At 41.6% G+C, this 13,965-nt stretch overlaps 1 protein-coding gene across 6 annotated transcripts in view; it reads right to left on the minus strand.

Moving 5' to 3' along the window:
- Positions 1–1,611: 1,611 nt before the first annotated feature.
- The window catches only part of LEMD1 (LEM domain containing 1), a 58,562-nt gene continuing 46,208 nt past the window's right edge, over positions 1,612–13,965 (minus strand). For 5 of the 6 annotated variants that reach the window (XM_044286936.1, XM_044286934.1, XM_044286932.1 and 2 more), the window contains 2 exons: positions 9,899–9,960; positions 4,384–5,096 (listed from right to left, as the gene is read on the minus strand). In XM_044286936.1, the coding sequence (XP_044142871.1) occupies positions 4,829–5,096; positions 9,899–9,960 (330 nt within the window). In that variant the 3' untranslated portion in view covers positions 4,384–4,828. Of the gene's footprint in view, positions 1,804–4,383; positions 5,097–9,898; positions 9,961–13,965 lie in introns of those variants that run through there. The other variant, XM_044286933.1, reaches the window with a different exon arrangement.

The raw sequence follows: 13,965 nt of genomic DNA on the forward strand, positions 1-13,965 counted from the left end.
TTTTCTTTCCGGCTTTTTTTTTGTAAGATACTGATCCAGAAATCCTGAAGCCAACATCAACTTTTTTTTTTACGGATCAGTCGTGTGCTGATGAGCGGATCCGGTATGTAAATTATTTCTTATCAGAAAATTTCTAGTTTGTTTTACAACTAATAAAATATGCAAGGGACAAACACACACAATACTCACCTCCAGGAGCTTCTTTCACGCCCTGTCTTCTCCCACGCGGGCGGTCTAGTGGAAGTTTTCGCGCCAGCCAAGCCCTTCCGGATCAGTCGTTGCGTCATAACAACTAAAGATGTTAGGACAGATCCGGAATAATACATTTCAATGGGCTATTATTCCAGATCCGTCAATGCGGCAAGTGTTCAGGAATTTTGACTGGAGCATAAAGCGCAGCATGCTGCGGTATTTTCTCCGGCCAAAAACGTTCCAGTCCTGAACTGAAGACATCCTGAACGGATTTCTCTCCATTCAGAATGCATTAGGATAATCCTGATCAGGATTTTTCCGGCATAGAGCCCCGACGACGGAACTCTATGCCGGAAAAGAAAAGCGCAAGTGTGAAAGAGCCCTAAGTATTCTGACATGGAGTGGCGCCCAGGGATCTCCCTGCACTTACCATTATCCCTGGGCGCCGCTTCGTTCTCCCGGTATCTTCAGATTTTCGGCTCAACTGGGAGGAGCGTGCTCTTGTTCTCCTGGGCGTCTCCTTTTCCCAGGCTGTAGCGCTGGCCAATCGCAGCACTCAGCCTGAGAATTTTTTTTTTTTTTTGGAGAGCTAGATGCAGTACTTCGGAAAGTTCAGGACCCTAGCACCTAGAATTTTTTACATTTTTTTTTTATTGTTGGCACTGACAGGGTAAGGGTGATGCAGAGGGCATTATTATGGCCACTATGGGGGACTATTATAGATACTGGAAGCTATTCTATGAAGGGGCATTAGATCTATATTGAGGGCACTGTGGGGTATACAAAATCTATACTGAGGGCACTGCAATGGTTAGGATCATATAAAAAAAAAGATGGACAACAGCTGTTAAAAACCGATAAACGGCCAGGTAATGGATGCACACTGATGCAAAATGGCCACTGACGGACCCACAGACTTCAATGGGAGTGTCATCTGCAACACGGACCAAAGTAGTGCATGTATTTTTAGTTTTTTTTCAAACAAGGACTATATCTTCTTCATTAGCCCTTTAACTGTAGCCCTGCAAATGCTCATCTGCTTTCTCAGTTGTTTACAAGGTGCAAAATTCATTTAGGAGTATTTTAGAGACTTATTGGTATAGACACAAAGGTAAACCAACACTTTATAAAATATGATTTAAAAGGCATCTGTCAACAGATTTGTACTTGTGAAACTGGCTGACCCGTTACATGTGCAGCTGACAGGTGAAGGCGTCTGTGTTGGTCCCATGTTCATATGTGCCCAAATTACTGAGAAAAATTGTCGGATGTAATGTACTACTACACCTAGTCTGCACATTAGTAAAGATACTTATTTATTGATAATTGACTACACCATTCGCCAGCCATTGCCCTGCACCCAGACTAACACCTACATCACAGGCACCCCCCAACTACCACCTGGCACTTCAAATCCCGGCAGTGCACAGAGGAAGAAAGGGTGCAACCTTCTGTCACTGCACAGCCCTAGGGAGAGACTGCCGCTGTGACCTGCTAGAACCAAAACCACCTTCTGGACCATAACTACTACTGCCATCGTCTGCTCGCTCCTCCCGGGCTGCTGTAGATGTGCTGTGGATTATTCATCTGGATTTGCGGCAATCTGCGGATCTGCAGCAAAGTGGATAAAATTTTAGGAAATCTCAAAAAATAAAAATAATTTGGGAAATTACCATGCAACGTAGATTTTAAAGTGTAACTGACATTCTATTTTTATTTGTGTAATGTATAGGGGCAGTGATACTGACCATTTTTGTAATATAAAAGTATGATTTCCGTAACTATAGTATATTACAAAAATAGCTCTAAAGTGGCCCATTTTGAGCCTTAGCAACGCTCCTCTGTCTTCTGTTTACATAACAGACAGTATTAGCAAATCTCCAGTTATGTAAACAGAAGACAGAGGAGCGTTGCTAAGGCTCAAAATGGGCCACTTTAGAGCTATTTTTTTTTTTTATAGAAACGTATGATTTCAGTAATAAAAGTATATTACAAAAATAGTCAGCATCACTTCCCCTATACATTGCACGAATAAAAATAGAATGGCAGTTACATGTTAAAGGGAGTCTGTCACCTCCATATGGCCATATACAGTGCTTACATGGCTCTGCAGCACACCTATACAGGATTGTAACGGTACCTTTGTTCTTTTCTTTAGACTTGCACCAGCAGGAAAAACGAAGTTTAATTCATATGCAAATGAGCACTCGCAAGTGCCCAGGGGCGGCGTTCAGTGTGTAGGTGCCCAGGCCGCTCTGCCTTCCTTTCACTTTACCCCTCCCCAGCCTCTGCCTTTGCCCGCCCTCCAAGTCTCTTGCCTCATCGATAGGGCAAATGCAGTGACTGGGGAGGAGTAAAGTGAAAAGAAGGCAGAGCAGCCTGGGCACTTACACACTGAACGCCGCCCCTGGGCACTTGCGAGTGCTCATTTGCATATGAATTAAACTTCGTTTTTCCTGCTGGTGCAAGTCTAAAGAAAAGAACAAAAGGTACCATTACAATCCTGTATAGGTGTGCTGCAGAGCCATGTAAGCACTGTATATGGCCATACGGAGGTGACAGACTCTCTTTAGGTCCACAGCATGTCAGTTCTTTATGCAGATTTTTACCATAGATTTCACCACTTTTAAGGCTCCATTCACACATCCGCAACGTGTTTTGCAGATACACAGAGCCGCGGATCCGCAAAACACGGCAAGCGGCAATGTGCGTTTCCGCATTTTGCAGACCGCACATTGCCGGCACTAATAGAATATGACTGTTCTTGTCCGCAACTGCGAACAAGAATAGGACACGTTCTATTTTTTTGCGGAACGGAAGTGCGGATCCGCAATTCTGTGTACAGGCAGCACATCATGCTGTCCCATAGGAATGAATGGATCCGCAATTCCGTTCCGCAAAATGCTGAACAAAATTGCGGACGTGTGAATGGAGCCTAATAAAGCTGGGTGAAATCCGTGGGGAATCTACATGTAATAATTTCAGATTTTGCTGTGAATTTTTACCAGGATGTGTGGACGTACTCTAATGGTGACAACTTAGATTATTCTTCTTTAATAAAAGCAAAGGAGGCAAAATAAAACACAGCTTTATTTAAACACAGATAAAAATAACTTAACATGAATATGACAAGCCAAAACTGCTTTGGAGGAAAAACATAAACCCAGTGGCTTAAAAACAGTGCACAACAATCCAAATTAGCAGCAAAGAACTGATCCCCAAAAGAACTGTGAACACATCTACCGGTCTTCACCTCTGTAACTGTGCTGTATTGCATAACCCTGCCATGCAGAAACATTGAATGCTGAATGGGTCAAGCATTAAAGCAACGGTAACCTTTCATTGAATTGAACCTTGTTTATCACAGCTATGATTTGCTACAAATGTCTTCCATTTAAAAGTTAAGAGCATGTGGAATACAGTATTAAAAGGGATTGTCTCAATAAGACAAGACTAACCCCCTATTCATAGGGGATCCACCACAGGAGTCAGATTGCTGTGGACCCTGCCATTAACAAGAAAGGGGGCCTGTGCTCCCCTTCTGAATGGAGCAGCAGATACGCACGAGTGTCTACCGCTCCATTCAGCTGTATAAAACAGCTGGAGATAGGCAAGTACAAGTGCTCGGCAGACATACATGGGCGCAGCTGCTCCATTCATGTCCGACGCTCCAGTTGAGCAGGAAGCATGGGCCCCCCAGTGGTTGGACCCCAGGGCCCAGCAATAAGACCGTTGTCACCTATTCTGTGGATACAGGATAAGTCACCTTAGTGAAACAACCCCTTTAGAGACGTGATATCAGGTCTTACCATTTAGAAATCACAGCAACTGAGGTATTTTATTTCATTTTTAAACCAGTGACAATCACATTCGTGTTGTTTTTTTTATTATTAGCAGTTGTTGACATATATGCAACCATTATACAGAAAGAAACGGAAGCAACACTGATCACTAGTTATATCTTGGAAACCACATACCTTTAACGCTGGGTTCACACCTGAGCGTTTTACAGCGCGTTCCTACGCGCTGTAAAACGCACAACAGGCAAGAACCAATGATTCCCTATGGGAATGGTTCACACCTGGGCGTTTTACAGCGCGTACGATCGCGCTGTAAAACGCCCGACGCTCAAACAAGTACAGGAGCTTTTTTTGGCGCGTTTGACGCGCGTTTGGGCCATAGACTCTTTGGACAACACTGCTGTCAATCACCCAAACGCGCGTTTACTATTACAAAAAACGCGCATAAAAACGCGCGACAAAATTGCGCATAAAAACGCGCGTTTGCGAAACGCCTAGGTGTGAACCCAGCGTCATTGTCTAGACTGTATTAAGAATTAGCAGGGCTCTAGAATCTCCCTGGAACTGTCCTTTAAGTCAAAACCATTATTACAGAACAGCATCTCTGAAACAGTCAAAGCGCACTTCACTAAAATAATTCAGTGATCCATATATGACAGCAGACTTGGTGAGGAGGCTTAGCATTGATCACACAGTAACTGCTGCTAAAAATATGCCACCAATTTACAAGAAAACATTATCCAAACTGAACAAAACAAGTATTGCAAAAACGCTCCAAAACCTTCAAACCCTGTTCCTCAGAAAGAACATAACCTATTATATATCTACATTTTACCCTAGGGTTGGCGTCCTTCAGCAAGGTCTTCTGTGACAGAACCAAAAGGATTGTCTGGGCTGCTCTCCATCGTGATATAGACAAGGGCAATAAAGGCTACTATAATGAAGAGAACAATCTGAAGACGTACAGATACCAAGCGTTGTGGTTTTCCCTCCGTTACGATCTCTTTAGACTGCTCCTGCATCCTGGCTCTAGTTGCAATATCATCATATCGAAACTGAATGGGACGGCCAGCAGCCCCTTTTATAGGCTTCCTTCGTGTAGCACTGCAGATAAATGGGATTGCAGAAGAATGTTACTTCACAAATAAAGCACAACCATTTACAACAAAAATAAAATTCTTAGGGTGCTTTAACACTTGCGGCAGAGGATTCCAGCAGGCAGTTCCCTCGCCGGAACTGCCTGCCGGATCCGGCAATCCAGACACAAACTGATGGCATTTGTCAGAAGGATCCATCTGACAAATGCATTGAAATACCAGATCCGTCTCTCTGCTGTCATCCGGAAAAACAGATCCGGTATTTTTTTTTTTTTCCATAGACTTAAAGATATGTGCATGCGCGGACCGGAAGAACGGATCCATCAATGCGGCACCAATACATCTCAATGGAAATTAATGCCGGATGTAATCAGGATTTTTGGCTGGAGAGAAAAATACAGCATGCTGTGGTATTTTCTCTGGCCAAAAAACATAAGAGGGACTGAACATATGCCTCCTGAATGGATTGCTCTCAATTCAGAATGCATTAGGACAAAACTGATCAGTTTGTTTCCGGTATTGAGCCCCTGTGACGGAACTTTATGCCGGAAAAGAAAAACGCTAGTGTGAATGTACACTTAAAGGGAACCTGTCACCGGGATTTTGTGTAAAGAGTTGAGGACATTGGCTGCTAGATGGCTGCTGGCACATCCGCAATACCCAGTGCCCATAGCTCTGTGTGCTTTTATTGTGTAAAAAAACGATTTTATACATATGCAAATTAACCTGAGATGAGTCCTGTATGTGAGATGAGTCAGGGACAGGACTCATCTCAGGTTAATTTGCATATGTATCAAATCAGTTTTATTACACAATAAAAGCACACAGAGCTATGGGGACTGGGTATTGCTGATGTGCTAGCGGCCATTTAGCAACCCATGTCCTCAACTCTATACACAAAATCCCAGTGACAGGTTCCCTTTAAAGAGGTTGTCCAAGTAGCTATATTATAGATTTAACACACCAGGATGCTGAACAATAAATATAACTTGCCGTATCTTCTGTAGCCCCTCATATCCACACATGCTCTTCCAGTCCTCATATGCTTGAGTTGCAGCTATGACATATTGTTTTGGTTGCTGCAGCAGCGACTTCCAATATGCAGCTGCAGCCAATCTCTGGCATCAGCAGGAGACCACTGAGGCCAGTAATTGGCTGCAGTAGAATACAGGACGTCACTGCTGCAGCCAAAACAACAAGTTGTGGCTGCAGCCTGGTGGAGAGGACAGAGCAGCACCACTGGATAGAATGGGGCTTGGGAAAGTAACTTAAACTTTTTGATTGTTTTAACAGCATCCCAGCACGTAACATCAATAACAACTCGAACAACCCTTTTAATATTGCTACTAGCAACAAAGGAAACAAAGAATGAATAAAGAAATATACTGATCACTATGTCAACAGTCTAATCATATGCCATCTGCACTTGGTCAACATGTGTAGCTTGCTTCATTTCCCTTTTTTTGTATTTTACTTTACAGTTCTTTTCTGTTAGACTACATTGGGCCAAGATGGAGGCCTTTATTAAAAAAAATGTTTCTTATCTTGATGTCTTAGCTTTTGGATATTCATAAACACAGACTGCATCTTGCTTCCAGATCTAAGGTAGCTATCCTGCAAGTCAATGTTCAACCTTTTAAACAGGCCTTGAGACATGACTTGGATAATTAAGTCATCACTTCAGCTGTTTCAGGGCGATTGTTCCTCATTGCAGAGCAGAGCGTACTGGCTTAACTTGGTGAGAGGCCTAGGATAGGGTTTGGGGGACAATTATAAGCCAGACAATGCTCCTCTGGAATTCTAGGAAGAGGGTATGTATGTGTTTAAAAAGGTAGAACACAGACATAGTAAGGTTACCTTAAATCTGGTAGCATTAGAGGCAGAGCTTACCAAGAGCTTATTTGCATCCCTTCCCTCCCAGAATTCCAGAGGAGTATTGCCTGGCCTATAAGATGCCTCATGACGATTAGGCTATATATAGTATACCCCAAATCCTGCATCTGGCTTGTGATATACAGTACAGTATTCTAACAAAAATGCCACATATGGTTAAGGTCCTTTTTCATATTTGTATGCATGTTTCCATCATATATGCAAAATGCAGTCTTTGATCCATTGCACTTCAGACACAAGTGGCGACCGATGGACAGCAATGACCTATAATGGTCCATCAGGTTCTGCCAAAGTGTCTGTTGTTTTAATGGGAAGATAGTGCTCCATGCATGAATCTGTAATTGTCTGTTCTAAAGGAGACTGCACTGCAGCCATAGCCTTAAATACATTATGCAAGGGTCAACATAGCATATCATAAGTAATATTCTACTTGCTTCCTAGTTCATTGAGGAAAACCCTGTGTACATGGCTAGATTATAGAGTTTTGTTGAACCTTTTTGTCCCTTCAATTCAACTAGGTGGTCTTCCCCATTATTGCTTCTACTGATGGGACAGGTCAACACATTTTTGTCCACTACAGTTGGTCCATACATTTTTTGCATGACTTCATAGTAAAAAGCTTCAATTAGGATAAAGATAGACTTGCTCACCAGTATCAGAGAGGCTTGAAGTTTTTTTTTTTTGAGATTTATATACTGATGATCTGTCCCTATGGATAGGTCATTAGTATCTGATCGGTGGGGGTCTGACACCCATAACCCCTCACCAATCAGCTATTTGAGAAGACAGCAGCACACCTGTGAGCGCCACGGCATTCTCTCAGCTTTTTCTAGGCCGAGTGACAACACATTCATGTGTCACGTGGCCTAGGAGCAGCTCAGCCCCATCCAATTCAATACCAAGCCCAGGCACTGTACAATGTACGGTGCTGTGCATCGTAAGCGGCAAGAAGGCAGCGCCGCTCACAGGAGTTGATCCGTGGTGGTCCTGTGTGTCAGACACTCACCAATCAGATACTGATGACCTATCCAGGGGATAGATCATCAGTATAAAAATCCTGGAAAACACTTTTAAAGAGAACCTGTCACCACAAAATGCAACGCAATCTGAAAGCATCATGTTATAAAGCAGGATAAGCTGAGCAGATTGATATATAGTTTAGTGGGAAAAAGTTCAGTAAAACATGTAATTTATAGATTTATATATTTTGCAGCCCCAACGGTACAGGGAGGAGGGGTTATCAGTGATTGATAGAATTGTGTGTACAAGTCACAATTTTTCACAGAGCTGCACATAAATGTATAAAATTATAAGTTTTACTGAATCTTTACCCACAAAAATATATAATCAATCTGCTCAGCTTCTCCTGCTTTATAACATGATGCATTCAGATTGCATTGTATTTCATGGTGAAAGGTTCTCTATAAAGAGGATTTGTCACCAGATTTTACAATACAAACCACATACATCATTAAATTTCCTACACCCGATGAGGCTGGTGTACTTACTATGAAAATCCATTTCAGAATAGCTGCATAATGCTTCTGAAAGTTTTCCCGTCAAATAGTAAAATTAACGTTTTTGGAAATCCATTTAGAGACTGCCAGGGCTTATCAGCCCACTGTATTGATAGGCTAGGCGGCCAGATAATTGGTTTAGCTCTACTGATTAGCGGCCGCTTGTACCGGGCATCGAGATCGTTCAGCAGCAGGGGAGGATGTATACTGAAAGGAGCTTCTCTGTTAGGCTAGGTGGGTGGAGATTGAGTTTAGCTTGTGAGTACACCGGACCCACGAGTCCTCTCTCTAGCTAGACTCACAAAATGCTAATTTTAATGTGCCAGACAAAATGTTACTAGTTAGAACTGAAAAAGACAAGTTAAAGAGGACCTTTCATCTGTTTAACCCTAGTCTAATTAGGGTCTTATCTTATAGGGCAGCCCCCACTGATGTCATCGCATCATTTTTAATTATTTTTTCAAAGTTCGTCCGCTATTGTCCCCGTTGATTTCGACGCCTTATATTCTAATTAGCCGACTTGGTTATACTAGGTGGAGACTGGAGCGGTTTTCTTCTCCCTGGCTGTGAGAGCATCCAATCAGAGCGCACGGCTCATAGCCAGGGAAAATAAGGTGCCAAAATCAACGGGGGAAAACAGCGGATGAAAGTTGGGGGAAAAAATAAAAATAAATAAAAAATGTGACGACATCAGTGGGGGCCGCCCTATATGGTAAGACCCTAATTAGACTAGGGCTAAACAGATGAAAGGTCCTCTTTAAATGCCCAAGGCAAATAAGGATACCAGTGTAATACATCTTATTAGAAAACAAGTAAATAACCAGGCTGAATCTATCCCACTTAAAGGGGTTGTTTGGTTTCAAGAGGAAATCTGACAACTCACTGGTTTAATCTGGCATCACATACCGCTGCTCTGGTTCTCCCAACACGGCTGTCTTCCTGGCTGCAGTGGTGACGTCACGTCAACAAGTGACTGCTGCAGCCAGTCACTGACTTCCTTAGTGCACTGCTGAGGCCAGTGATTGAAAATGTCAAATACAGACAATGTGCCATCACTGTTGCAGGATGTCAGGTAAGTTATCACCTATTCTTTATTACAGATCAGTCTCCTGTGTTTAGTCTTGAAACCCGGACAACTTCTTTAAGAGACAAAACTGTCTTGAAAACCACAGAAGCAAATTCATTTTGGCTGAGCCACAGAGTAGTAAAAAACAATCAATATGGAAGACAAAGCAAACAACACAAGTAACATTGCTCTAAATGACCATTATTTGTAACAGTGTTCTTTTCCTGTCCTCTACTACACAGTTAAGGGCAAAGACAACTTATCTTCATTATATACTAGCTATTTGTCTCTCCGGTAAGGAGCTGTGAAATGCCAAACGGTTATCTGAACTACCTCATTCCTAGGGTAGACTGGGACATCAGATCAGAGAAGTCATCAGAAGAGGTGTCATCCGGCTGTTGATACAAAAAGCAATAAATGATTAATGGCTGAATAGTAGGACGATCCAATTTTAGAAGCTACAAACCCACAAAGGCAAAGCAGTGAATAACAGCTGCCAATTACTTTTTTGCATAATAGGTGGACACAAGATGGTGTTTTGAAGAAATATTAAAATGCATAAAATTTGTCAACATGGCAGAAACCACCCATGTGAAAAGATATACCGTAAATCACAGTATCACTGAGAATGAGCTCCAGACCTGATACTCTATTTCAGCTATATTTTTCCAAAGGTAAACTACTGACAATAATTAGAAATCCCAGAGAAAAACTGATTAGAGCAGATTATTATTTTTTTTTTTTTTAACAGTCAACAACATTTTGCAATCTGTCCATTCTCAGTGAGGAGAGAAGTGCAGTATTAAAGTGCCCAAAGCCATTGCAATAAGAGAGATGGTTGCCTGGAGTCTGCTCTGCTTGGAAAACACGCAGGCCTTGGGTGTGTTAGCCGCAGATCTGTAGGTCATGGTGTTCTTGTCTGCAGTAACTTTGTCCTGACAAATACAAACCTCTTATTATTTTTTTTTACTTTTTATAAATAAAAACAAAAATACAGCATCTGATGCTTTGCAAAGCTAATGTGCTTTTAAACCGGTGGTGCCTTTTATTGTAGAATATACAGAGTTCGGCTTTTGAGAGCAGACATGCAGGATAAAAATTGTGAAAGTTGGAAAAATAATATATTATAAATATATTTATATTACACACACACACACAGAGAGCCCTTGTAGCACTCAGTGGATATTTTACCGGACCTTGCAGCAACCGACTTTGAATACCTAATAAACAAGTTGCATCCAATACGATCTAACTGGAGTTTTCGTACTAAATGTTAAAAGGGTGGGAACCCTACTCCGGTAAAATATCCACTGAGTACTACAAGGGCGCGCGCGCGCGTGCGTGTGTGTGTATTTTCAATACATACATATATATACATACATATACACACATACATATACACACACATACAGCCTTGCAAAGGTATTCACCCCCCCTTGACTTTTTTCGTGTTTTGTTACATTACAGCCTTAAGTTCAATGTTTTGTTAATCTGAATTTTACGTGATGGATCAGAACACAATAGTCCAAGTTGGTGAAGTGAAAGGAGAAAAATATATAAATAAAACTATTGTTTAGAAATAGAAAACAGAAAATTGGCATGTGCGTATGTATTCACCCCCTTTGTTAGGAAGCCCATAAAAAGCTCTGGTGCAACCAATTACCTTCAGAAATCACATAATTTGGCCTCACGCACACAACCATTGTTGTGTTCCGTAAAATGGGGTTCCGTTATCCATTTAAGTTTTTGTTTCCGTGTGTCTTCCTTTATTTTTTTGAGGACCACCAGACATAAAGGAAGGTAAAAAAAAGTCTAAGACAGATTTGCCATGCAAATGATAGGAAAAAAAAAAAAGGAGGCGGACGTGGATGACAATCTTGTGTGCCTCCGCGTCTTTTAGCAGTCCCATTGACTTGAATGGGTCCACAAACCATTTTCCGCGGACAAGAATAGGACAGGTTATATTTTTTTTTTTTTTTTTTACGGACTGGAACCACAGATCTCGGACAGCAAATGGTGTACTATCCGCATTTTCAACGGCTCCGTAGAAATGAATGGGTCCGCATCTGAAACGCTAAATTCGGCGGAACGGACGCGGAGACAAACAACGGTCGTGTGCATGAGGCCTTAGTGAAATTATGTCCACCTGTGTGCAATCTAAGTGTCACATGATCTGTCATTACATATACACACCTTTTTTGAAAGGCCCCTTCGGCTGCAACACCTAAGCAAGAGGCATCACTAACCAAACACTGCCATGAAGACCAAGGAACTCTCCAAACAAGTAAGGGACAATGTTGTTGAGAAGTATAAGTCAGGGTTAGGTTATAAAATAAATATCCAATCTTTAATGATCCCCAGGAGCACCATCAAATCTATCATGACCAAATGGAAAGAACAGGACATAACAGAAAACCTGCCAAGAGATGGCCGCCCACCAAAACTCATGGACTGGGCAAGGAGGGCATTAATCAGAGAAGCAGCACAGAGACCTAACGTAACCCTGGGTGAGCTGCAGAGTTCCACAGCAGACACTGAAGTATTTTTACATAAGACGACAATAAGCCTTATGCTCCATAGAGTGGCCAGAAGAAAGCCATTACTTTCAGCTAAAAACAAAAAGGCACGTTGTGAGTTTGCGAAAAGGCATGTGAGAGACTCCCAAAATGTATGGAGGAAGGTGCTCTGGTCTGACGAGACTAAAATTAAACTTTTCGGCCAAAGAAAATGCCATGTCTGGTGCAAACCCAACACATGACATCACCAAAAGAACACCATCCCCATAGTGAAACATGGCGGTGGCAACATCATGCTGTGGGGGGGGGGGGGGGGGGGGGGACAGGGAAACTGGTCAGAGCTGAGGAAAGATTGATTCTTGAGCAAAACCTGTACCACTCTGTGTGTGATTTGAGGCTAGGATGGAGGTTCACCTTCCAGCAGGACAATGACCCCAAACACACTGCTAAAGCAACACTTGAGTGGTTTAAGTTTAAACATGTAAATGTGTTGGAATGGCCTAGTCAAAGGTCAAATCTCAATCCAATAGAAAATCTGTGGTCAGACTTAAAGATTGCTGTTCACAAGCGCAAACCATCCAACTTGAAGGAGCTGGAGCAGTTTTGCAAGGAGGAATGGGCAAAAATCCTAGTGGTTAGATGTGGCAAGCTCATAGAGACTTATCCAAAGCGACTTGGAGCTGTGATTGCCGCAAAAGGTGGCTCTGCAAAGTATTGTGAGGCACCAAAATACGGAAAAAAAGTTGAGAGGGGGTGAATACTTTTGCAGGGAACATACATATATATATGAAATGAAATGAAATGCACTTTAAAAAGGAGTTGACCCATCTCGCTAGGATATGCCACCATCTATCTCTACGAGTGTTCCAAAAAGAGCCGAGCGAGCGTACTTTGCTATTTTCAGATTTCTCATAGTGGTGAATTGAGAGCAGTGCCCTCTTCTTTGCTTTGGGGGCCCCATTCTAGAGATAGATGTGGGTCAGAGAGGTTGTGCAGTAACAACAAAGCATTGACTTTAACCCTTTCACTACCAGCGCTGTACATGTACAGCGCTGGTAGCGCTGTGCAAGCATGACGCCTGCTCGCGCGTGCAGCGGGCGTCATGGCCAGCAAGTCTCTGCCGTTTCAAACAGCAGAGACCTGCGGCTAATTACCGCAACCGGTAATAATGCTGATCGCGGTAATTAAATGCTTTAGATGCCGTGATCAAGTGAGATAATGGCACCTGAATGCGCCATTCAGAAATTCAGAGCATTAATGCTGCAATTCTTATTTTGGCCACCAGATGGCAGGCCAACATAAGAAATGAGCATAATAGATTATATTCGCTTATAGATCAAAATGAAAAATTCCTTATCAAAATGATAGATAGATAGATATATATATATATATATATATATATATATATATATATATATATATATATATATATATATATATATATATATATCTATCTATCTTCATTCCCAGGAAATCCACAGCACTTCCTTCAGTAAAAACGCAAGTGTCTATTCACCAGATATACGTTTCGGTTCGCACACTAGAACCTTTTGCAAGCACACTGGAACACATTATATAATATATATATATATATATATATATATATATATATATATATATATATATATATATAAATTTATTGTGTGTGTGTGTATATATGTTCCAATGTGCTTATAAAAATGTTTAAATCGCCCTTTTCATTTTTATTTTTATATATTATATATGTATATATATTAAAAAAAATATATAAAAATGTTTAAATCACCCCCTTTCCGTGTAATAAAAAAAAAAAAACCTAAACAACAATAACCATAAACATCCTTTGTATCACTGCAACAGAAACGGCCATAATATTAAAATAAAAAAAATCCAATACAGCGAATG

The sequence above is a fragment of the Bufo gargarizans genome, chromosome 3 (assembly GCF_014858855.1).
Source record: "Bufo gargarizans isolate SCDJY-AF-19 chromosome 3, ASM1485885v1, whole genome shotgun sequence".
Lineage (NCBI taxonomy): Eukaryota > Metazoa > Chordata > Amphibia > Anura > Bufonidae > Bufo > Bufo gargarizans.